The sequence below is a fragment of the Vigna umbellata genome, chromosome 2 (genome assembly GCF_029865625.1).
Source record: "Vigna umbellata cultivar VRB3 chromosome 2, Vumbellata_1.0, whole genome shotgun sequence".
Lineage (NCBI taxonomy): Eukaryota > Viridiplantae > Streptophyta > Magnoliopsida > Fabales > Fabaceae > Vigna > Vigna umbellata.
Window position 1 is genome coordinate 8,446,131 of NC_142166.1, and position 26,984 is coordinate 8,473,114.

The 26,984-nt window shown below is 28.3% G+C and overlaps 2 protein-coding genes across 2 annotated transcripts; both read left to right on the plus strand.

The window, feature by feature from the left end:
- The first annotated feature begins 11,656 nt into the window (after positions 1-11,656).
- LOC124849057 (small ribosomal subunit protein uS17-like) lies at positions 11,657-14,112 on the plus strand. Its single transcript, XM_047326913.2, has 6 exons — positions 11,657-11,762; positions 11,849-11,889; positions 11,990-12,090; positions 13,407-13,551; positions 13,641-13,730; positions 13,835-14,112. The coding sequence occupies exons 1-6, from the start codon at positions 11,751-11,753 to the stop codon at positions 13,923-13,925; spliced, it is 480 nt and encodes a 159-aa protein (XP_047182869.1). The 5' UTR covers positions 11,657-11,750; the 3' UTR covers positions 13,926-14,112.
- Positions 14,113-23,298: 9,186 nt separating this feature from the next.
- Positions 23,299-26,937, plus strand: LOC124849076 (putative protein phosphatase 2C 27). Its single transcript, XM_047326936.2, has 5 exons — positions 23,299-23,443; positions 23,576-23,797; positions 24,688-24,885; positions 25,439-25,650; positions 26,096-26,937. The coding sequence occupies exons 1-5, from the start codon at positions 23,381-23,383 to the stop codon at positions 26,655-26,657; spliced, it is 1,257 nt and encodes a 418-aa protein (XP_047182892.2). The 5' UTR covers positions 23,299-23,380; the 3' UTR covers positions 26,658-26,937.
- The last annotated feature ends 47 nt before the right edge of the window (positions 26,938-26,984 follow it).

The following is a 26,984-nucleotide window of genomic DNA, read 5'->3' on the forward strand; positions in this document are numbered from 1 at the left end:
TTTATTTTTTTCATCTAGAATATTCAACATTTATTATAGTAATGCCCTACTTTAGAAAAACAATAGTTCTTGACAACAATTTCTGAAAACGATCAATCCATCAAAACTTTTGATGGATACGATGATGAATTTGTAAAATTTGTTATGAGATGATTAGTAAAGAATCGTGACTAATTTGGTAATGATTAGTAATTGTGAAAAATGTCTTTATGAAAGAAATTGAAGCAAATTAATGGTAAGAACCCGTGACCGTTTCAATTAATTAGAAAAAAAATATATTAACGCGTCAGTTTTGAGAAATCGGAGCATAAAAAAGTGTGGTGACGTTTTTGAAATTTTTTCAAAAATATATGTCTAAGTTCAGAAAAAATCGAAGCAATATGGGATATATGGTCTCGGTTACTCTAAAAACTGTTGTCATAGGATTTGCGAAACTGACAATCAAAAACTTTTTAGCTAATCAAATCTCTGTGCAGGAGTTTTGGCTTCGGTTATCTATAAAACCGAGGTCGTAAACCCTAACATTCCCCTTTGCATACTAGCGTTTCAACTGTCGACATGTCTGGATAGAACTATAGGCCTCGGTTATTTGTAGAACTAAGACCATAGACATTTATTCTTATTTGTAGCTTGATGTTTCACCTGCCAACCTGATTAGATAGCACTTTTGACTTCAGTTGCCTACTAAATCGATGTCATATAAGTCTTATGCTTCGGTTGTAGTGCGAACTGAAACCTAAAGGTTGAGTTAAATTTCAAAATTACCGCTAAGATGTTATTTTTTTATTTTCTCTGGTGACTTTAGACAACGGTTCTTAGAAGAATCAAGGTCATAACCCCTCTATTGCTTCAGTTTTATTAAGAACCGAGGTAGTATCGTTTTCCAAGGTTAAAAAAAAGAGAAAAGACAGAGCATGAACAATTACTTCTTCATTATCCTCTGCTATTTGAAACAGTGTCACACTTTCCACCATCACTGAACCTTGTTTCTTTGTTTAAGGTCGTTCAACGCCGTGTTTGGTTGCTCTGTTGTTGTCGTGAAGGTTCTTCAACCATACTCACAGTTCAAAATTGTCCCGAACCTCTTTCTTCGTTCGTCACTTCGATTTTCTAACGTTAGAGGTGATTTTTGGTTGCTTTTTTTTATGTTTTAGAGTTTGTTTTGGTTCCTAAAACTAATGTTTTGTTTCCTAAAACTAATGTTTTTTTTGTATTTTTGTTCAGGTTTTGTTTTTGCATAATAGAATTCTTTACCGTTCCAAACACAAGTTGTCCATAATTGTTATCCGTTTTTTCATACTTCCAGGTTCTTATTTTGATATTTAAAATTTACTTTTTAATGAAAGCATATAATTTTGTAGTAGGTTGTAATTTTTTATGTTGAATATGTAATTACTTAAATCCTTAATTATATTATTGTATTAAATTGCGTTAGTTTGCCATTTAAAATTCAATACAAAAATTATTTATTGTCTTCAAGTTTTTTTTAATAAATGTATCTTTTACAAATAAATAGAAAAAAAAATAATAATAATAATATATCACTATAAAATTATGAAATATAATTTTATAATTTTAAATAACTCTAAGAACATGTCCATGAATTTTTAGACGGTCTCAACTTGTCATCCAAGTAATAAAAAAATCAAGTGGTAAAAATTGATGGTTCTTTTATTTCTTTTTGACACTTTTAACTCAAAAACCTCACGTAATTGAATTTACGTCATTGAATTTATGAATCTATTTTTATATGATATTTAATTTTTTTATTTCTACTTAATATAAAGCTTAGAGTAACACTTAAATTATTTTTAACATGAATTTATAAAATTGTTTAATAAATTATAAAAATTTAATAAAAACTAAATTAAAAATATTCAAGTTTATATAAACTTAAAACTTAGTTAGACATATATATATATATATATATATATATATATATATATATATATTATCATTGATTTTTTAATTAATTATATGTATGTTGTTTTTCTTCTGTAAGATATGAACAAAATGAGAAAATAAATATAAACTAATTACAATTTTGAAAACGATGAATTGAATAATTGGCAAGTTTGGATTGAGTTGAATTTAGATTAAAATAGAATGTAAAAAAAAAATAAAACTTGAGTCGAATTTCGAAACAAATAACGTGAAATAAAGAAAAGCTGTGTTCAACTGGAGTCAGCTATGCTCATTTTTCATCTGTACATTGTCCAGCCATGAACGTAGAATATGGAAAGAATAATGGAGCCAATTTGCACCTTCTGGTGCAACAGTGTTTTATTCCATCCTTATATTTGTAGGTAACCCATTTCAGTTTTACCTAGTTATGATTGCTCATTCTTGCACCTGCCTTCACATGTTATGTCACTTTTTGGAGCTATAGAAGGAGAAGAGTAATAACATTTAGAACTTTTTCACACCCATGAACCAACTGTCATAGCAACTGACATTAAGTCATGGCACATATCAACAACATCAATTGACTAGTAATTACTAGCTGTCTTTTGTGTGGTGCTGCCATCAAAATCTTGTATCATAACAAACTGTCTCAATCAAATTGTGTGCAATTGAAAAGGGATTTTTCATGTAACTAAATTATATATTTTTAAATTAACTCAACTGCATTGAAGTTTCAATAAATTCAAACTGCACATCGTATTTTGTTGTAGACCGTATTCTCGTATTAAATAAGTTGTACTTTAGATTCGGAATAATTTAGTTCAAATTAAGATAACCATTAAACTCCTTTTTAAAAATAATTAAGTTTTTTTATGTATTTACATTTATTTTAGTTCAGATATTTAGTTGTTTTCATTGATTCTTCTTATGTATGATAGTCGTTGTAACGCCCCAGGCTTTCTAACTTTCATGAATATATAATATATTATAAAAGAATTAGAAAAAAAAGTTTTTCCATATAAAAAAATTATGACAAAAAAAAAGTAAGTAAATCATATTAGTTAAAAATACAAAATTTAAATAATTATGTATATTGAAGAGAATACGAAAAGATATCTTAGCACAAAAGTTAAGCAAAGATGAGTATTTTTTTTAAGAGGATGGTTTTTCAGCTGGATCATGTGAGACAATTAGGAATGTTAATCGGTTGGACACAAATTTACTTATAATTTGATTCGTAAAATGAAAATATGACTCGAAACTCGTCTGTTATTTGTATGGGTATTTGTTTAAAAAATATGTATAGGTATTTTAAAACTCATAAGTATTCGCAGATACTTGAAAAAATTTTAAAAAAATATTTTATATATTTTTAAAATAAAACTTAAATTAAATTATAAAAAATATATATAATATAATATAAATATAAATTAAATTTTAATTTTAATTAAATTTAATCTAATAAAATATAAATTAATTTTATGTTTAATTAAATTTAATTTAAAAAATATAAATTAATTTATTATTATTATTTTTTGTGCCCATTTGATCTATTTAAAAACGGATATTAAAATATTTGTTGTTCTTTACTGCATATAATAAATATCCACGTATAATAACTATTTATAGTAGATTTTATTCTCATATACTCATATTTATGAATATTTTTCTGATTCTAGAGACAATAGTTTTAGCTTTGTTAATCAACAAAATAAGTCAAAATTAAATATTGTTAAATAATAAAGTAAAACATGAATATGTTTTGTTTGTAAGATAATAAATTGTCAAATAAATATTTTATACTCACAAGTGTTTTTCTAAAAGAAGATATAACGTGTTATGTTATATATGACATAGTTAAGCTAATTCTGTACATAAGGAAATTCTTTATAAGCTTATTTTGCATAATAGAGAATGTTTTTGTATTTATGGTAATACACATCCTGACACATTTTATGTTAACTTTGGAAATGCTATCTATTAAGAATGACAAAATATTCGTATCTAGGGATATTTATAGATAAAATCTGTTAGAATAGTAAATTGATATTTTAAATGAGTATTTGCAAGTAGTGTTGTCAATGGATTATAATCCGTCGGATAACCCGACTTATTATGGATTTGAGTCGGATTAGATTTGAAAAAAGTATAATCTTTTTTATGCGAACTAGTTTTCAATTCGACTTCTTAAAACCTGGTTCACCGAGTTGAACCCGTGACGAGTCGGGTTGGCTCACCAACCTACCTAATTTAATTTAATTATTTATTATTTTGTGTTTCAATATTATTAGTTAACATTTTTTATTATATTGTAGACAATGATAAAGAAGAAGATGTTTCAAGAGAGAAAAATATTATAGATTTATCTATTCAAGACCCTAATATTATAAATGGACAAATGATACAAAAATTATCAATATTAAAAACTTATTTGTTCGCCTTTTGTACATGTTTTTGGATTACTCTTGAATTGTATCTTTTTGGATTACGCTTGGATTGTATGATACTTTTTTTTATTTTGAATTGGAGTTTAACATCATTTTAATGTGACATTTATTTAGATTTGAATTAAAAGAATTATAATTTTTTATTTAAAAAAACTTATAATTAAATGAGTCACTGAGTCAACCCGTTTAACCTACCAACCCGTGGTGGGTTGAGTCGGGTTCGAATTTTGTCAGCTTGCTAATAAGTGAGTCGGGTTGGGTTGGTTCACTGAGTGACCAACCCGTGGTGGACCAGGTCGGGTCGAGCCGGGTTACCCGTTTTGACAGTTCTACTTGCATGTAATAGGTAAATTTGTATTTGTTTATTGAGTTATTTTCCCTACACCTCCTAATTTTGTTTTAGTTCAAACTGTACCCCTAATTATACTTTTGTTATGTCAGTGAGCATATTTTGATTTTCTAAAAATGTTGACTCATCCACTCATAAAATTGAAAGTTTTCCTTAGTCGCATCTCACTTTAAACCCTACACCCCTTTTGTTGCGAGACTTGAATGTCAATCCAGTGGATGTGACTCCTACAATCTCAAGCAACGGAAGACGATATTTGTTTGTCTTGTTGAAAATACTTTTTTTTTAACATGACTAGTAGTACAACACCTGTGCCCTACCGTTGATGTACGAATTAAAATTATTGATAATGACAGTTGTAACATTTTATTTTGAAAGTTTAAAGAGAATTCAATTGTGGAATATATCATACACCATAAACTAAACAAATAATTAAAATATTAAAGAAAGTATTTTATATTAGATAGGATATTATATGATGTGATAGAATTAAAAAATAGATGAGAGAAAGTGTTTATCTGAAAAATAGATAAGAGAAAGTGATAGGATAATTAATTTTTAAGAAATTACATTCTTAGTTTATTAACAAAAGTTTATGTAGAGTTGAATGTTAGAAACGGATTATAATAATAAAATTAGAAAAAATTATAATAAAAGTTATATTTAAAATTTGATTAAATATATAACTTTTTGAAATCATCTATTATATCATAGTTGTATAAGATTATCTCACTTGGAGTGGTAGTTTAACATGCAAGAAAAATAATACAATAAATAACAAAAAATTATAATAGTAAAATTTCATTTAAAACCAACTAGATATTAAATTGGTAAAGAAATTGAGACTATGGTAAGTCAAACTGGTGAATTGATTTTGAAAACTTTTTAAAAAGATTAATCCTTTTAAAACTCATTTTTAACCGAGTCTAATTAGAAATCTGGGTAGACTTAATTATGGAATCAAGATTGATGAATGTAACAAGATAAATATGTAAAAGATAGAGAAAAAAACAAGAAATACTATAAGAGATTTTTGTTTGTTCATATCATAAGTGATCTTACATTCAATCTTAGCTATTCAATATTTGAATAGTAAAAAATCATTATCCCTACATGACTATTTCAAGCATTAAGATATTAACCATGTATCAAATCATAGGAATGAATGGAAAAGTTAAATTTTTTTTTTTAAAGATTTATGCAACACTCAATAACTCTTAATTCATACTCATTTGGATTACAAAGTTTATAAACACACAAAAAAAATCTTTTTTATATTTTTATCAAACAATTGGTTGTAACAAAAATTTAACATAAAATATTTACAATTGTCGATACTAGATTTCATTCACTTCATTCTCATGTATTCTCAGATATTTCAATTTTAATGTCATGTCAAAATCAACTAACAAATATACTAAAATCTTATTCACAGTGACTTTGAGTTTATAATAACTCATCAAGTTTCAATCTCTTAAATCCTCAACAAGCAATTATGTATCAACTTCAAGAGTCTTAAGATTACTAATGAATCAAATTTTAACCCTAGATACAAAAATTTATTATGTATTTAATTTCAATTTTAGGTTCAAAAGATATTTATGAAAAGAACTAATAATCAAGACATGAGTAATGAAGTCACAATAAGAATTAAACATATAAATCAAACACTAACAATAAATTGGAAAAACATATGTATTAACATCGCAAATATATAAGAAATCAGTTTATTACATATAATATCAACAAATAGCTTTAACTCTCCATGGTGGAGAACCTAAGATTTACAAAATTGAAGAATAGGGAAGAAATTGAAACCATGTATCATAAACAAGGCATCTCCCAAGGTTTTTGGTAGCTACTCCACTCTCCAATGGTGTGCCTCTCATTCACACCTCCACTTCCAATTTCCTGATCTTCCTCCTCAACCTAAAAGATACAAAACCTTCATAAATGAAGATGAAGACCCAAAAGGGAGAAGGGAAAACTTCCTAACACCCCCAAATAGCCTCTAAGAGTCTCTCACCAACACTCTTGGTGATTTCTAGTCATGAAAACATTGAAAATTCTTGATACTCTTGTGAAAACATGTTCAAATACCCAATTTTACAATGCACACTCATTGAGTGAATTTGGCCAAACTAATTGGAACTGGGAAATGTACTTGAATGAGTTGTAAGATATGATAATCATTTATATATTCTTTAATCTTTTGGAATTTTCACTTATCTACAAAATATTTCACAAATAAAATCTAAATACTTATATTTTCTGAAATTATCTAATAAAATCTTAATTATATAAAAGGATAAAAATGAAAATATCAATAAAAGATAAAATACTTACATTTCCATGATTATCTAGTAAAATTTTAATTATCTAAAAATATAATAATAAAAATATCAATAAAAAATATTTATCTTTTCCATAATTATTTAAAAGAGTAATAATAAAAATACTCATAAAATATTAAAAAAACCATGATAATAATCAAGAAATACTACAAGACATTTTTATTTGTTCATATCACAAGTGATCACCTTCAATCCTAGTTATTCAACATTTGAACAGTAAAAAATCCTAGTTATATCTCTATTGGAAGCATTCAACACATGCAAAACATATACAAGATAGAAAATACAAGCAAATCAACTCCTTAATACAATTAAAAGGATATGTCAAACTCTTGATCAAACCAGGAGGAATTTGAGAAACCACTTTATAGGACTCCTAATAAGGATCATAAGGTGGGAAGTGAACATGGGTCTGTTACTCACTAAGGAACAATTATAGAGTGTTTCATCCTACACCTCCAACATCTCATCCTGCATCTCCAAAAATTTCATTTTTAACCTTCTGACATATGCACCTCCAACTTTTCTAAAAATTTTATTTTTTAATAAATATATTTTTATTTTCTTTTCTCTTATTAAAGACACTTTAATAAATATATTTTTATTTTTTTCTCTTTCTTATTAAAGTCCCTCTCCACCATCTTAATAATAATCTAATTTAATTTAAAATTTAAATATCATTTAATATAATTTTATATTTTAATAATTATTAAAATATGATTTATATCATAATAATAGTTATATTAAATATATAAAAATCAAATAACTAAAATAAAAGTAATAATGATAAAAATAAAAAATAAAATAATAATAACAATAATATAAAATTTGCTTTAATATATTCAAATATATTAAATTATATTAAAATATTATAATAAATTAAAGAGTTATTAAATTTTAAATAAAAACAAAATTTTTAAAAACTTATTTATTGGATACCCTAAAATATGTTAATAGTTTTTTATTTAAAATTTAATAAATATTTAATTTAATTGAAAATTATAATATATTTATTATATTTTAATAATTATTAAAATATAATATATATTTTTATAATAGTTTTATTAAAATTACTAAAAATAATAATAATAAAAATAATAATAATAATAAAAATAAAAATAATATTTAAAATCACATTTAATAGATTTAAATATGTTAAATTATATTAAATTATTAAATTAAATTAAATAATTATTAAAATTAAATAAAAAACAAAATTTTGAAAATTCGGATATCCATATCCAATTCATACATTATCGGATTTTTATATCCGATTAACAAATTTTAAATTTATTTTTTATTTAAACTTTAATAATTATTTAATTAAACTAACATTTTAATATAATATAATATATTTAAATATCTTTTATGTGATTTTCAATACTATTTTTATTTTCATTATTATTAACTTTATTTTAGTTATTTTATTTTATTTTTTTAATAAAATTATTATAAAATATAAATAATATTTTAATAATTATTAAATTAGAAAAATATAATAAATAATATTATTATTTTTAATTAAATTAAATATTTATTAAATTTAAAAAAAAAACTATTAACATATTTTACAGTATCCAATAAATAAGTTTTTAAAAATTTTGTTTTTATTTAAAATTTAATAACTGTTTAATTTATTGTAATATTTTAATATAATTTGATATATTTGAATATATTAAAGCAAATTTTATATTATTTTTATTATTATTTTTATTTTTTATTTTTATCATTATTACTTTTATTTTAGTTATTTGATTTTTATATATTTAATATAACTATTATTATGATATAAATCATATTTTAATAATTATTAAAATATAAAATTATATTAAATAATATTTAAATTTTAAATTAAATTAGATTATTATTAAAATGGTGCAAAGGGACTTTAATAAGAAAGAGAAAAAATAAAAATGTAATTATTAAAGTGCCTTTGATAAGAGAGAGAAGAAAATAAAAATATATTTATTAAAAAATAAAATTTTTAGAAAAGTTGGAGGTGCATATGTCAGAAGGTTAAAAATGGAACTTTTGGAGGTGCAGGATGAGATGTTGGAGGTGTAGGATGAAACACTCACAATTATAGAAGGAACAATTAGGCCCAAAATATAGTATGTTTTTGTCAAAAGAAAGAAAATACGGTTAGGGAAAGAAAAAGTGAGAAATTAGTTAGGATGGAAAATGACGTGTCAATAATCCGGGGATGGAAGAATTATGTTATAGGAGAGATACAAAGTAGGAAGGTGTGATTCAGTTAGGAGGAGAGTGATCCTCTATAGGAGTCTAGTGCTTAGGGGTTGTTTTGTTGCTATAGAGCTATCGGCTCAATAACATTTTAGTGCATAATTTTCTAAATAATACATACTTGGATATTTAGTTATTTCTTGGTTTTTATCACCACTCTTGAAAACCTTTTAAGATGACACAATCTGGGGTTAATGTAGTAACACAATAATAAAAAGATTACATCTTGCACAATTAAAGTACTCAAAATGTAATGTAGTATAAATATAACGTTTTGACAAACTAAGAGAAAGTTGAAAGATCTCTTCAAAATTCTTGGATGCACTTTTGTAGAAAATGAAAATAGTGCAATTTAAACTCTCTAAAATGTTTTTAATCATTTATAGAAAATGAAAATAGTTCAATTTGATCTCTCTAAATGTTTTTAATCACATTACGTAGAAAATGAAAATAGTTTAGTTTGACCTCTCTAAATGTTTTTAATCTAAGTGTGATATATATGTTTTCATATTGAACCAAATGTTAGACTTTAGAGAAGTTTCAAAAAATTGTTTAAAAACACATTCAAATAAATTTAATCAATTATTTAAGTTGTTAATATACTATTCTATAAGAAAATGAGTCTTAAATAAATGTTTTATGTTTTAATCGGTATTTTTCTCAATTGGTTATTTTGTTCTTTAATATTTTTGAAAAAACATAAAAACATAAAAACATATTCATCTATTATTAAAGGTGTTAATATATTATCTATTATTAAAGGTGTTAATATATTATCTATTATTAAAGATGTTAATAAATTATCTATTATTAAAGGTGTTAATAAATTGTTCTAAGAAACTTATAAACAACTTATTTATCTATTTTTTATTTTAATTTATTATCAAACTGATAATCAATTATTTTGAAACAACCTTAAACCATTTTTCACATGTTTCAACATTTCAAAACCAAGTTTTATGGTTAAGGTAAATATTAGACTGTGTACAAAATTGAAATTTTTGTGATTATTTGTGCCCCAAATTCAAACACATATAATGAATATTATATCAAATAATATATCTTAAACATTATGCTCTTCAAACATAATCAAAACAATTTTTTAAAAGTTAACTTTATTTTTCAAGTCCAACACTTTATTTAAAAGAATCATAGTAAATCTTAACATTACATTTTACAAATGATAAGAAAACTTTTACGTGAACCGCAATATTGAATTACCTTTTTAGATCCCTTAAAGTCTAAAAAGAGTTTTGCCCATAACACATAAATTTTTGTAACCTTTCTTAACTTTTAACCAAGCATAAGAGCATCCACATACAAGTTTTAGAGTTCTAAATATGTCAAAAGTGAAAGATAAAGTCTCAAAGTTGGTCAAATTACACAAATGAAGTAAAAAATTTACAATTAACACCAATAAGGTCCATTAACATAAACCAAATTTAATTTATAAAAAAAAGGATAACATTTTGAAAAGGTTAGTTCAACCCAAAATAATACATCAAAATATTTTCTAAAAATGCACTAACACTTCATTTATAAATTGGTTATTTGCTTTGATGTTTCCTAACCTATTATGCTTTGATATTACATGTCTTTTATTACTTTCAGACAACTAGCATAGTGAGACATAACTAAATGTTATAATAATAATCTTATATGTGGTATATAAACATTCAATACAAGATGCATTACAAGATGTGAGGCATCTAAAAGTTACAAAAGCCACTTAAGAATTCATCCTTAGAACAATTCTAATAAAATGTATTAACCATAGCAATTTGTGTTGTTTAAAATGGTTGTTAAAAAAATATAGAAAGGATAGAAAAAATATTATCCTTTACACAATAATGAGTGCTACAACAAAATATATCAATCTAAAGTCAAACATATTATGAAAATTTACTAGCTCAAGACAAGTTACGATCTACTAAAAATGTTCTGTGTATTAAAATAAGTTTCTATATCTGGGTACAAGAAATAAAACAAGTTAAATTTGGTAAAAGGAATGTAAAAATTATTAAAAAAATGTCATTAAACCTAAGTCACCAAAATGGAATAAAAAAATCGCGAAAGAAATGTCTTTGAATTCTACTTAAAAAAAATTCACATTATTAAATTCAAAAGTAAAATTTAACTTTTAAATTGCTTTTCTAGATTTAATAATTTGGTATACGTTTTTAAGTTCGTAATTACACAATTCAGAAAAAATTTTAAACCAAAAAAGCAATGATTTCACAATTTATAGGGTGCAAAAAGAACCACTCGTAAGGAATTTGATGGGCCTCAAAAGGATTTTTGGGCTAGCCCATCTATCAAAGTCCACACGTACAAAGATGAAAAATAAAAGGTGTTATAAAAATAGTTTCAGTGCACCTCATTAGGGTTTCAGTGTTGAGGCTCTTATTCTCTGCGGCTGCACGCTTCGCCGTCTGAAACAGAGTACTAGCTATGGCTGAACAGGTTAGTTACTTTCCGTCATAATAATGCCTCTATCGTGGTGTTGCATTAATTCACTGTTCATATTTCTTTTTTAATTTTGTTTGCAGACAGAGAAGGCTTTTCTGAAGCAACCGAAAGTGTTTCTATGGTATGCTCATTCACAGAACAATGCATCTTTTTATTTCCTTATTTGATTTAGTTTATTTATGTTTTCATTTTGTTGGTGTCTGTGTTTATCGATTTTGAAGCTCTAAGAAAGGTGGGAAGGGAAAGAGGCCAGGGAAAGGTGGGAATCGCTTTTGGAAATCAATTGGGCTTGGATTCAAGACTCCCAGAGATGCCATTGAAGGTATGTTCTGTTTAACTTAACGTTGGTAAAGTTTTTGTACTTTTTTCTTATGTATAATATATAATTATTATTCTTGTTATGGCTTATGAACGTTTGTATCATCATTTCAATAATTTTGATGCTCAAGTTACTTCCACACATTTTATTCCTCTGATTTTCAAAGTGATGCCAGTACTAGGATTTTATTCTGTGACATGAAAATAGTTGAACAAAATGATGTACAATCAAACCTAAATATTAATATGACATTGTGGGCTGCTGGTAAATTCTGTTTTAGAGACCTCAGACACGTTCCGATGACCGATGAAGAGTCATACCTGTTACTCTGCTTCCCTTTCCTTATTAGTCGGAGATAATGCATCTATTTTGGTGTCCTACACTGCCCGAGAAACAGTAGATTTGGTGAAATTTGGTTGAAACTAATACATATTTGTTTCTTGATAAATTGGAGTTTATAATGATTTATTTCATTGTGTTGCCAAAGCAAGCTTGCCGAGGAGAGGTGAGACTGCTGCTAAGTATGTAATAATGTGATTGACGGTGTGTCATGAGAATTTAAAATTGGTCTGTGAACGTACACTGGTTGTTGTTCGTATTGGAATTTTAATGTTTCTTGCCAAATGCATAATGTGTTGGAATCTTTGGGCTTTAGAGGTCAAGTTATGAACTTTATTGAGGAAAAAGTTCTTCTAATGAGGTATGAGTGAGAAATGAAAGAAGTCCACCGGTAAAAGGTGTTTCAACACCCAAATCAGTAAGAGACTAGTAAGAGAGTAACTTAAATATACATAACGGAGTATGAATTGGGATCATACCCCTTGTGATGGAGACTTTATATTATAAGCTTTACAAGCTTTCCCTTTCAGTTTCAGGATAAAAGGTAAGCAACCATAACATAATTATGTCTTGCGAGGAGTATTTGTGATTAACCTGACATTGGAGACACAACAGAGGATAAGATGACCTAGTTGTAAGGTTTATGTATAATATCTGAGTTATATTTTCAGTATCTCAGATGAAGATAGATATAGTTGCTGTATACTCAGTTGTCATGTCACTTTTGTGCTGTTGGGAAGTTTAATCTTGAAAGATAAATCTTAAACATGAGTCAAATTTTTGTGTATTTTTATCTATGATCTCAAACTGTAGCTAGCAAGAGGATGTTGATCCTTTTTGTGTATTTTAAGATTCGTTGTTTTATTGCTCAAATCATAGGATTTATAATCTCCACCTTGACTATGACATTTAGGCTATTCCTCTCTGTATCTGTTTGGTGACTTTTGTCTCTAAATCAAGTCCCATTTTTTTCTATACAGGGACCTACATTGACAAGAAGTGCCCTTTCACGGGCAATGTTTCCATCAGGGGTCGTATCTTGGCTGGTACATGTCACAGCGCTAAGATGACAAGGACCATCATTGTCAGGAGGAATTATCTTCATTTTATTAAGAAATACCAGAGGTATTCTCCCTTCTATACCTTCGGAAGATTCATTTTATTTGTTTACTGTGTCAAACATATCTAACTGTTTATCTGCTTGTTCTATTTAGATATGAAAAGCGTCATTCAAATATTCCTGCACACATATCTCCTTGTTTCCGCGTTAAAGAAGGAGATCATGTTATTATAGGCCAATGCAGGTTAGATATTTGAAAGAAACCTTTTTTAGGTTATGAATGTGGGAACTTATTGTTGTTTTCTATATTTACACACCCGAATGCCTTTATTTTTGTCATCTGTGTAGGCCAATATCAAAGACAGTGAGGTTCAATGTGTTGAAAGTAATTCCAGCTGGATCCTCTAGCGGTGCAAAGAAGGCATTTACGGGAATGTGAGAATTTTGTCAATATTAAGTAGTAGAATCACCTTGCGGAGAATACTGTTCAAATGCTTCAAGGTTGAGTTAAATTAAGTCAAATTTTGTGATCTTTCAAAGCTTCTTGATTTGAGTGATTGTATGTTCAGATTTTTTGATGCATATTATGATTCTTAAACAATAGTTACGATTGTTTCTATTTCTTAGATTATGTTTACACATCTTGTCTTCTCTTATTTTTCTACTTTAAAATCGAAATAAGCAATAATGTGTTAATCACATGAAAGTAATATACGTTCCACTGCCTCGAGGAACGTGGTCATGGGTTGTAACTCCGTCTTTCGTGATTAAGCTGAAGCATTTAGGCCTTGTTAAATACATTTTTCAACTATAATTTAACATCCGTTAGAATGTATGTGTTAAAAGGGCATTTGTCAAAGAAAATCACATTTAAATCTAACTAATTATCTTTGATGATATTTGATTAATTATTGGCACCTCAACGAATGTTTGCACAATCTGGGACGTGACATATCAGATGTTCGACTGAAAGTAATGTAACCGGTTTAGATTAATTTGGTTGGAATATGTTGTAGGGCAGTCACATTCTTTTCTGAAAAATATCTAATGTATTAAATCAACTGTTTAACTGTCTACGAACTTTATAATACGAACTTTATAATACCTTTATTGAAGATGACAAATTACTTGAAATTAATATAAGAGGGTCATTACTTGTATAGTTGTTTTGAGGTTTACAGTACAATGTATTAAGGTTAATTTATATATATATATAGGAACAGTTGAATATTTTATAAAAAATAATAAAAAATGTAGTATAATTATTTTATTGTAAAAGACAAGAAAGAAAAGCAAACGTCAAAGCTGCTAGCAAAATTTGTGTGGTAAAAATACTTGAGTTACTTTATATAATAGTAATTATAATTTATGATATAAAGAAAAATGATTGAGAGGAATGAGAGAGGTGAGTAACGGTTTGGAGGGTTTCTTTTTTTTATTAGTTTTGAGAATGAAAATTATTAAAATACCCTTAACCTTAAAGTTTAGAATCTATGATATATAAGGGTATTTTTGTCTACTAAAACCCGATACACATTGCTAAAATGTACCAACTGAAAAACAGACGCGTTAGCAAACCCCTTATATATATATATATATATATATATATATATATATATATATAATATAAATCATAATGTTATATATAAAAATATTATAGATTTAAATTTTAATAATAATAATAATAATAGTATTTTTATAATAATAAAATGAAAGAATAGTATAATAAATAATTATGTAGTGGGTATAAATTTATAAAAGACTTATAATAATTATTATACTATTATTATCTTGATAATATTGGATAGAAAAGAATCTTATATTTACTCTAAAACATTAAAAGAAGAATGTGATTACAAAGTATTAAAAGCACGAGGAAGAAAAAAAAAATACTTGTAGGGTTTTTTACCTGAAGATAAACATGGTTTCAGATTGGGTTAAATGAAGGATAGGAAAGAATATTAAGATACTCAAAAGCATTCAAGATGAAAAAAAATAATAATCTAGCAATGCATTTAATGTTGTGAGGTGAAGGAAAATTATAAAAACGAGTGTGGGGGCAATGACCCATCATACTCGCCTTCACAATTTCTATTATCACTGTGACTAATAATAGATTATACATTTTTACATTCATTTATTGAATTTTATATTTTTAAAAAGAAAAAAAGTAAAAAAGATAGTATCATATGTATGTCAAAATATTGTAAAACTATTAGAAATAAATAAATAAATGTGTGTAAATGAATAATATATAATTATAGTTTGAAATTATGTAAAATAATGATATATATACATATAAATGTGGAATATGTTTAAGAAATAAATAAGGTATTGTGATTTTTTTTTAATGTTTATGTAGAATTGCATTAAAAAAATTATAGATCGTTTCGAAAGCTGAAGGAAAAAATATGAGAGATGGTTTAAAGCATGACTAGGTTGCAACTTAGCATACCAACACAGCATGTAAGCAGAGATTGAAACATTATTTAATTTGTTTGTTTTAACTCTAAGAAATTTTTAATAATATACAAACTTTTTGAGGTTGAAGATTGGGTATAATTGCTTCATGCAATTCACCAAGTAAAATGCATTGTGTTAGTATCATCTTCACATTATCTATAAAGGAAATTGTCTCACTATCTATTTTCTAAATTCATTACTTCCTTTAAGGAATCAACCCAACAGGTATATTCAAAATCTCCCATGTCTTCTACTGCTTTCGTTTCATTTTAAATTTTAATTCTTTTACATATTTTTTTTAAGATAAAACAATTTAAGTTTAAACGTAAAAAATCGGTAAATGTAAGTGTTTTATGTGACTCATATGCAAAACACATTTGCAAACATATTTTCATTTGATAATTTAATATTTCAACAAATAATAGAGATAGATACGTACATCTTGAATATTATAAAGTGTTTATTTCATATATGTAGAGGATATTTCTTTCTTCATTTTTACACTATGATCTCGGAAAGATTTATGTTTTAAAATCTCATAAAGAAAGCGTTAAAGCTTCTCCACGTCAACAATACATTCTAAAAGGATTGTCTGCTGACTTTGCAAAGACCATTAACTCTGTATGACATGCTTTTTGCTCTAATTTGGATAAAAGTTATCTAATTTTTATAAGTTTTTGGAGACAATATATGCCATTATTTGTTTAATAAAATTTGATACATTTTTAATCACATTTTTCCTCTAAATTAATCAGTATTAAGATTAATTATATTTTTTCATGACCGATCTCCCTAATGACTTATTAAATTATTCGAGTAATGGTTAACTGGCTAGTACGTGAATAAGGATACAATCATACTGTACAATCATCAATAATTAGATGGTAATATATATTTTTTAAAGTAAAAAACGTGTATGTATTCCACTCAACAAAATAACTTTAAATAACTTAATAGTTAGAAACCTAATTTAAATTCATATTATTTTAAACAAAAGTAGTTACAAAATAGACAAAGAATATAAAGGAAGATAAAAAAAAATTGTGATGACTCTTAGATTGCCCTGTATCACCGACCAGAGTTTGAACATCAGATATAAAGTTTATAATATAATAGTTTCTCCCTCACCCACCTAATTTCTAGTACACAAAAACAATACACAAAACGTGTCTCAATATACAACATTATTTCTATTTTTCATTATTAAAGCTAAGTGTGAATGCTTGGAATTATTCAAGTTCTTTGCTGTGCCCCTTACACCTACCACCACTCTAAACAAATTCATTTATTTACTTATCAATTAAGTCAATGGATTTATCTCACAATTTATAATATCACAAAAGTTATAGCTCTAACCATATTATAAAATTCCATATACATTTTTCTTAGATAATAAAACTATCTCGATTGTACTAATCAACAAATTTTGAAAACAGAATTATAAAAACAATATGCTATATAACACGTAATCATAAATTAAACATGAAAAGGAAAAACTAAAAACAAATCAGTTTTAAGAAAATAATGATTGACCATAAAAATTAAAAATTAATTTATAAAAATAAATTAAAAAGTTATATTATTTCAATTAAAAGAAAAATTATGAATCCTCATCGTTGAAAAAAAATATATCCGAATTCCAAAGTAGTTATTACCGAAACCTTTAACGAAAAGTCTCGACCACTGAAGAAAATTTCAGATTTTGAAAATGAAATTCGTTCTGCTACCATTAATCAAGAAGATTAAATAACATTATTTCCTCACGTGATGAAAAGAATTTAAGAAAGAAAAGAAACTTGATCCATGTTCTTTTACTTTTTTTGTTCAAATCATGTTACTTCTTTATTGTTATATCTTTTTCTAATTTTTATATCAAATACTAAATGACTTTTTTGTTCGAAATTAAATATGTTTTTCTTAATCATTTTAATAATACTTAATTTTTTAACTAATATACTAAGATATTTACAAACTACCAGTAAAACAATATTCAATTGACTAAATTAATTTTGAACAATTTTTAATTAAAAGTTTCTAATAAGTGTAGGTTTTATATTTAACGATGTTTTTCTATTTTCATAATAAAATATTATTATGTCACTTGTACGTTTAAATTATAGATAGAAAACAAATCACGTGCCTTTTTCTTACGTTTAAATTATATATCGAAAACATGTCTTAAAAAAAGTTTCAGAGTACCAATTTTGTGTATCGGTAGTGTGAAATAATTTAGATGTACAACTAATAAAAAACCACGTTAAATATAACGTTAAAATAATAATCTTAAGAATCAGTAAACTTATTTTACATAAAGTTATATGGTTGTAAGATAGGACAAGAATATAAAATATTTTGATGGAGTCAAAGATTTTAGAGGATCAATTATAATTGATAAGAAATTACAATGAGAATAATTTTAATATAATTATTATTATAAAAACGAGTCAACTAGTGTGTATTCAAAAGAAATAACGTGAGACTGTGAGAATCAAAAGTATCGGTTAATGTTTTATTTAAGTTTATTATGACTAACTTTTCTAATCTTTTCTTAACATTTTAACTTTTTAATTGAATATTTTTTTTTAAAAGTATTCAACTTAATTCTCGCGTAAAAGTTATACATACATTAATATAATATGTTGACATTTTGTTATTTATAAAGACTTAGAAAATAAATTTTAGAAATGATAGTAGTTTAAAATTTAGTCATTATCAAATTATTTTAATATTAAAATAATTTTAATATAAATCGTTTTGTTGGGAATGAGTTTCATAATTTTAAAATATCTTACTGTAACTTCTCAAAAATACAGTATAAAACCATATCATAGAATACTCACATATTAACAATATTACAATTCAGTTCAGAAAGAGAAGAGGTACGCTTATGGCCGAACGACCTTACAAAATACCACAAAAATTAAACTTTACAAAGCTAAATACTTAACCAAACAGTTCCAACAAAACAATCTTAAACCGAACAGATATACAAAACTAAGTAACTATAACTACCGAACGGTTTATGGTTCGGCCTTAACCTCCACTTCTTCCAGAGCCTCTTCCAGCAACTCTTCTCCTTCTGCTCACATCCAAAGGATGATCATTGCAACAGGAAACGACAACAGGAAGTACAAAACAGACAAAACAGGAAATAGGGTAAGCTTATGTAATTTAATTAATTCAACACAACATATAATTCATATCAATCCATCAATCATACATTAATGCATGCAATGAACGACCAATTGACTCTGACTGTCCGGACTGTATGAATTCTGTGTAGCTACGACGTTTTTGCACCCGGGTGATGTAGTAGCTGGAATGTCTCATCAGCTGCCACCCGAGGTTAGTTCGTTCTTACATCGCCCATCTTAATCTTATGGACTAGGACCTCCTGTCATTCCCACACATGATTTACTCCTCTCTACTTGAGAATAAGTAATCATAGAATATCAGGATAAATGCCACCTTAGCATGACCACATTCATACTTTACCATTCCATAACAAATCCTGAGATATTCCTCCGTGGAATACTCTTTCATATCCATACCATTCAAATTACATCATACTTTAAAGTCATCATACTTCACATTACATTCCTCATTCATCATAATTAATCATCAACATAGTCATACCAATTCTAGAAAACAATATCCCATCTTAGAAACAAAAACCGAATGAGAGAATATTGTTTAGATTATTATAACCGAGCGTTTAATGTAAGACCGAGCGGTCTTTCACTCATCCACAGAATAGGACCGAACGGTCCATACTAGACAAGACTATTTATAATCCTAATACTTATAATAATGGTAAGGAAAGACTACGAGATACATAACAACTTTGACCGAAAGGTCTTTACTAGACAGAATTCAAGGAAAATGTATAATAAAATAAAACACATATAATTAAACATAATGGAAGATGATGAAAGTTTGTTATTTGAAACCTAAGAGTTTAAATCAAACACTACCAACTAGATCGAACACTTTGTGTAATGCCAAACACTAATGAGACCGAGCACCTGGTTTATGACCGAGCACTAATGAGACCGAGCACCTGGTCTATGATCGAGCATTACAGAACTTATTCAATGAAAGAATATATTCTAATAATAATTACATATGACTTATTTTCAACAAGGATAAATATCATATTTAAGAATTTATGTATTATTGAATATCTTAACGAAGTTGTTTTAAGAAGTGCAAAGGAGAGACTATACATAGACCGAACACTCATTTACATATCTATAATAATATAAAATCGATCGGTCATTAACTAAATTCTCTACAGAAGAAGAATTTAGTTTAGACCGAACACTCAAAGGAAAATTGAACGGTCAATACTGACTCTTAAGCTTAGCCGAACTCTATCTCATCCCAGTCAAACACAGGATTATACAGAAAGCTGCAGATTGACGATCAAACTCTATCTCAACCTAGTCTACCTCAGTTATAAATCATCCACTCATATAAACAACATACAGTAGCACCAATACTTCATATTCATCAAATAATCAAACCAACATACAACCATTCAGAACAAGAATCATAATCAAATTATATAAGCTTCCCTTACCTCTTAAGCTTAGCCGAACTCACGGTTGTAGAATCAAGCTCACCACTACCCAATCTTATGCACCTAGAGTTTCCCGATTTACAAAACTATACCAAATAAAAGACTAGAATTACTATCAGGAATTCATAGAAGAAGTTGGTAAACTCATGAAACCAGAAACTTGGTTTGCATGTGACAGAAAACAACAGTGCCGAGAGAGGAATGATTGGAAGAACAAAAATATGAGAATTCTTAGAGAGAAGAAGGAAGTTTGTAGAGAGAAGGAGAAGAAAATGAAAGGTTCAAAAGGTTGAAGATGAAGGATGCATGCAGAGAAAGTGGCACGAAAATTGAAAGTTTAAGTTTTACATAACTGTCAAAACCGATCGGCCACTCAACTGCTCACACCTGTCCTCCACTTTCTGATTTTCTCTAACACCTGACTTCCACTTACATAGGGTTTTTAAGGGTTCAGACACCTTGCACCTACAAGTGCTTTCCACTAACATGAGATTTTAAGGGTTCTGACACTTACTCTCTTAGAAATCATTTTTTTTTAAAGTTATTTTATTTCTTTCTGAGAGTTCTCGTCCTATATTAATTAAAGGACCGATATCGTAGAATTGATTCTTGTGACAAATTCTTCAAATTGGACCAATCGATTTTTTCGTTTGAGTAAATTGAATTTCAATCATTTTTCTTGATTTTTTGTCTTGTGTATGTCGCATTTGAGCTTCGCTCAACTTACATGAGTCTTTTGATTCATTAGATTGAGTCTTTTCTGATCAATGGTTTTAACAGTGTATTTTAATCATATTTCTATTATTTGTAAGAGCAGATATAACTTCTTGTGTGCTTGGAACTATTTTAGGCTTTCTAAAGTGGTTTAATCATTTGTTAGTAAAGGAAACTAACTATCACTTTTTAATGTTGTTGATGTTGTGATGAATTGTATTGCATGTTTGTTTTGGTCTGATATTGGTTGTTTGGCATGTAGAAATTATATGGTGTTGCTTGTTGTGTATTGCTTGTATTTTGGTTGATTTAATGTTGAGTTAAGAGATTAAGAATCTAGCCATTTGAGAAAATTAGTATTCTTTATGACATCTAAATTTATTTTTGAATCATGCACTAAGTCAGGAATACCAATTTGATCATTTGAATAAGTTTCTAGTTCCCCAAATCACATAGCTGAATATGTAGGTTTCTGATATAGTGTTGAGTAGTACTGGTATGACATTGAGCGCAAGTTTAGTTGGGAAGGTCTAGAAGCATTTTTTCTTTAAACCGTTGAGCACCACCATTTCACCGTTGAGTGACCATTTTGCGAATGGTATGGCGCTAAGTGGTGGCTTTGTAGCATTGAGCACCAATTACCACTACAGGTTTGGAACTGTTTTAATGTTTTTTGTTGAGCTATAGGTTGTTTGCACTGAGCGAGAGAAAATATGAGAGATTTGGCACTGAGTGCTCCCAGTTGCGAAGGGCTTTACGTTGAGCGTCAATGTGGTTTTCTATGTTTTCCGATTCTTTGTCTATTTGAATGGTTTATTTTAGTTTCTATGCATGATTATTATAGATTTGAGATGGATTATGATGCTTATGCAAGCTTGATATGTGTGATGTTGTATCTATGGATGTAGAATATGATTTGAGATGTTGTAAAGAGAATTTTAAGGAGAAATTATGTGATGTGGTAAAGTTAGTGTATGCTTTGACATATGGGAATTCTGAAAGTGAGATATTATGAACTCTAATAACTATTCACATTCAAATGGAGTAGAATGAGTTATGTTGTGAGAGAGTCATTAGAGGTCCTAGTCTTAGTTATTGGTTAAGTCCTATACGTGAAAGGGATAACCTCGTGAGTAGTAGGGTGATAACCACTTTGTTTAAGACTTTGCAGAGTATAAATATTACTACGATTACACACCTACATTGAATACACATGTCAAAACATAGATCCAAATAATAAAGTTAGTGTTAACTATTGTATGAATGTATAAGTTTGTGGTATGTTTGGCATGTGTGATTGATAAATTGATACATCATAAATGTTTAAATTAAACTTATTAGTACATTAGCTTACCATTTCATCTTTGTTTGTTTGTTTGTCTGTTTTTATTGTTTGTAATTATGACCTGATTGGTATTAGTAGATGAAGATCTTCTAGTTGATCTGGTGCAAAGTGAGGGAGATGTTACAACTTGTTTTAAATTTGTGATGTTTTGATATAATTCCTTTTCTTTTTAAAAAAATATTATAGTATATGTTAGAGTATTTATGTATAACTTATATGTTTTATAAATGAGTGTAATATAGCAGTTGTATCTATGTCTCTTTTGATTAATTAATTATCATTTTTATAAGATTCATTTTAGTAGTTTTACACTATTAAAATAAAATGTTACATTATTAATATTTTTTTTTGTTAAATACTCAACTTTAATTAATATGTTATTGATTGTTAATATAATTATTGTAACGTAATTATAAATAATTTGATATAAGTGACTATATTAACTTATTTTATTTAAAATAAATTAATTAATTAAATTAACAATAATAAGACAAGAGAAAATGTGTTGCTGTTATAAGTTGAGATCATGTGTCATAAATATTAAATATTATTGTTATAATATTATTTCCATCAATTTCAGGAAAAAAGTATATTAATTTATCCAGACCAAATTAAGAGTGGACGAAAGTAAAAAAAAACAAAATATGATAATAAAGAAATATTAAAGCTTTATTTATTCTGGAGTATGAAAAGGGAATGGCGATGGTATTGAGTACGTAGGCGCAGAGAAGGACATTTCCCATTTTCCAAAATTCCATTCCAACAATGAGAGAAATATTTTGATAGGAAGATGCGTAATAAAAGCAGCAACCGTGTAACTCCATTTTTAGCCACTCTTTCACAGAAATTTCTGGTGTTTAGCCATTACCTTCTCTTTCTTCTTTCTCTTCTCCACACTCAAACTAATAACTAACAACTCTCTCTGTAAACTCATTTCACTTTCTTCTCCTCTTTTCCTCACAAAAATCTTTCTTCTCTGACACAGCTGCTTCCATCAGGGTCACTCTTATTACTCTCACTTTCCCCCACGATTGCTGGTGCCACCATGTGTGTGCAGGATGCAGAGAAAGATATGGATAACAACTCAACAAATTCATGGCCTTTGCATTGTCACCTTTTGCTCGCCACCCACACGGACAAAAAAGGATCTTTTTTCACAACTTCAACTCCTGACACCACAGATACCACTGTCCAAAGTTCCTTTCCTGTGAGTATATACTGCTTTTCTATGTCAGTATTCTCCCTTGTGTCTTTTTCTTATGTGTGATAGCTTTGTGGAAACTCTTTTGGTCAAGTTCAGTTGCGTTTTACATGGCATGAAAGTTGTTTTTAATCTCCTTTTACCAATGTTCTTTTGTTTTTTTACTGTCCCTTTTGGAAGAAGACACGGGTTTTCTGAATTTGACATTGGTTTGTATCTCATGCCTTTCGTCAATGTTTTTAACGCTTTCTTGGTGGAAGAGAATCTCCTAGCAAATGAAGCATGACTATGATACGTGGTGTGTCTCCAATCGAGTAATATTTGTTTGGATCCGACAAAAATTTGACAGTAAACGTATGCTCTTTTTTTTCTTCTTAAAAGCCATTTTTCCCCTTTTGATGGAGACTTGGAGCAATGATCTGATATTGGTGTTGTGTAATTTTGGATTTTTTTTTTCTCTCACGTGATTTTGAAGGGCTTGATGGTGTTAGTTAAAAATGGTTCTGACAGAAATTAGTTAGTTCAGTCGGCTTGGATACGCTGTAGCTTATTTGTGAAATAATTGATTGTGTTGCCGACTGAATCAGTTTGCATCGCTGGCTATTAAATTGCATTCTTTTATGGTTGTATTCCTTTTCTACTTGATGGTTGTCCACAGAAGTTGTCAATGTTTTCCGTGAGCATAACTTTTTTGAGATGACTTGAAATAACTTCAGGAGTAAGCCCAAAAACAAAGCTGTTTCGGGCTCAATGTTTTGTTGTGTTGTGTGTATATTAGGAGTTTCACTTTCTTTTTATTGAGTTCTTGAGTTTACTTAGCAGATTGAATTCCCTAACTTATCCACTGTTTTTGTTTCCATCATCTTGATTCCCTTTTTCTTCTGTGGTGCATGTAGCTAGAAAGCATTTATGAGGACGAAGTGATTGCAGAAAAGAAAGAAAATCAGATGAATTTGACCCCGGCTCTTCGATCTGGAGAGTGGTCTGACATAGGAGAACGCCCTTACATGGAGGACACTCATATATGCATCGGAGACTTGGCAAAGAAATTTAATTATAATGCACTTCCTGGGGAAGCTGTTTCCTTTTATGGCGTAAGCTACTGACACCATTATGTTAATTGCTTCTTGTCACGAATTTCAAGTTAATGTTTCAATTCTTCTGTAACTATTTTGCCTTTTGTGATGTTACATGGATAGTTTAAACATTATTGATCCATCATACTGTCTAGGCTAGCTAGCAAGCAAGTTGAGTGGTTCATTGCATCCATTGATGAATAAATTAAAATAAGAAAATCTCTTATAGATGATCAAATGGCAAAACATATTATATGATGCTGTTAGACTCTTTTTACTTTCATTTAAGTTGCATCTTTTACTGAATAATGCTTAAAGTAGGTCCCAAGATTCTGTATTGAGAAAGTCTTCATGTAAGATATTTAATATTGAGATCTGATCTGACCTATTATGTATTGCGTTGTCAACCCCTCTTTCCGAGTTTTGGTTGCATGATCATTTTAAAATCTGACTTGACAAAATGTGGGAAAATAGTGATCTGAGAGGACTAATGATTTTTAGTCATTTTGTGAAGGAAGATATGCAATCTGTCAGGGTTTGACATGTGAAAGGAAAATGGTCCAATGTGCAGGTATTTGATGGACATGGAGGGAAGAGTGCTGCGCAATTTGTACGTGATAATCTGCCAAGATTTATTGTTGAGGATGTTAACTTTCCTTTGGAGCTTGAGAAGGTGGTCAAAAGGTCATTTTTGGAGACTGACGCTGCATTTCTAAAATCATCCTCTCAGGAGCCTTCCCTTTCTTCTGGCACAACTGCTTTAACCGCAATTGTATTTGGAAGGTGAGCACTCGTCTACACTGTCCTTCAGTTCTTCAGAACCATGGCATATTTTTTCCTTCCCATAAATCTAGAGACATTGTCTTAGAATAAGTGTAGTAGCTGTGAAAATGGCAAATTGACATTCAAGTCAAAGGAGGAACCTGATATCAACACCATCTCTTATGATTTATACTTGTATGAATCTGTGCCTACTCTGTATCCCCCATAGCACTTAAGAAGAAAGAATTCACTTCTTTTCATTTGTTTCTATAATTTTTCCCTTTCTCCTTTTGGTTCATTAAATCACCACAAAATAAGTTATTGGCAACAAATCAGACATACAAAATCACAAATACTTTTCCCCACTAGATTCATGTGTGATCCATCCAGTTTCATCAAAGCATCATCTCTTTTTGTCTCCTTCTTTGTTGCTCATGTACACAGCCCTTTTCATTCATTTGCACAGGTCTTTACTTGTAGCTAATGCGGGAGACTGTCGAGCTGTCTTGTCCCGCCATGGAAGGGCCATAGAAATGTCTAAAGATCATAGGCCAAACTGTGTCAATGAAAGGACACGGGTTTTGTCCCTAGGTGGCTTCATTGACGATGGTTTCCTGAATGGGCAGTTAGGTATCACTCGTGCTATTGGAGACTGGCACCTTGAAGGAATGAAGGGAACGAGTGGAAGAGAAGGACCACTGAGTGCTGAACCTGAACTTAAAATGATGACATTGACCAAAGAAGATGAATTCTTGATAATTGCTAGTGACGGAATATGGGATGTTTTTAGTAGCCAAAATGCTGTGGATTTTGCTAGGAGGAGGCTACAAGAGCACAATGATGAGAAACTATGCTGCAAGGAAATAGTGCAGGAAGCAATGAAGAGAGAATCAACTGATAACTTGACAGTTGTGATGGTATGTTTTAACTCAGATCCTCCAACACCTGTGGTTGTGGAAAGAACACGAGTAAGAAGAAGCATATCTGCAGAAGGACTTCAGAATCTAAGATCCCTGCTAAAAGAATAAAGCATTTTTGTACGCAAATAAACAGTTCAGCTGATTTTTTAGAGATGTCACTCTGTACAGATATATTCATCCACCACACGGTTATCACAAGATTGAACTAGTGCCCTCTCCGATGAAGAAAGAACAAGGCGTAGAGTAATATTCTAATAAGTTTACATCATTACAATTATTTTTTCCAATGTGTTTGGAGGAGAAAAATAGTGTAATATGGGACGATATGATTAAATGTAACATTCTACTTTTATTTTTCATCGACTTAATGTAAATAATTGACAACTTATTACGAGGGTCTAGCTTCTCATTTCAGATGCCCTTCACACGGGTGTA

What these genes read in the sequence shown, in the direction of transcription:
- LOC124849057 (XM_047326913.2), top strand. An exon ending in CAACCGAAAGTGTTTCTATG is followed by an intron (nt 11,890 to 11,989) that starts GTATGCTCATTC and finishes TCGATTTTGAAG; the next exon opens with CTCTAAGAAAGGTGGGAAGG. An exon ending in TCCCAGAGATGCCATTGAAG is followed by an intron (nt 12,091 to 13,406) that starts GTATGTTCTGTT and finishes TTTTCTATACAG; the next exon opens with GGACCTACATTGACAAGAAG.
- LOC124849076 (XM_047326936.2), top strand. Translation starts at nt 23,381, where the DNA reads ATGCGTAATAAAAGCAGCAACCGTGTAACTCCATTTTTAGCCACTCTT. An exon ending in CTGTCCAAAGTTCCTTTCCT is followed by an intron (nt 23,798 to 24,687) that starts GTGAGTATATAC and finishes TGGTGCATGTAG; the next exon opens with CTAGAAAGCATTTATGAGGA. An exon ending in ACCGCAATTGTATTTGGAAG is followed by an intron (nt 25,651 to 26,095) that starts GTGAGCACTCGT and finishes TCATTTGCACAG; the next exon opens with GTCTTTACTTGTAGCTAATG.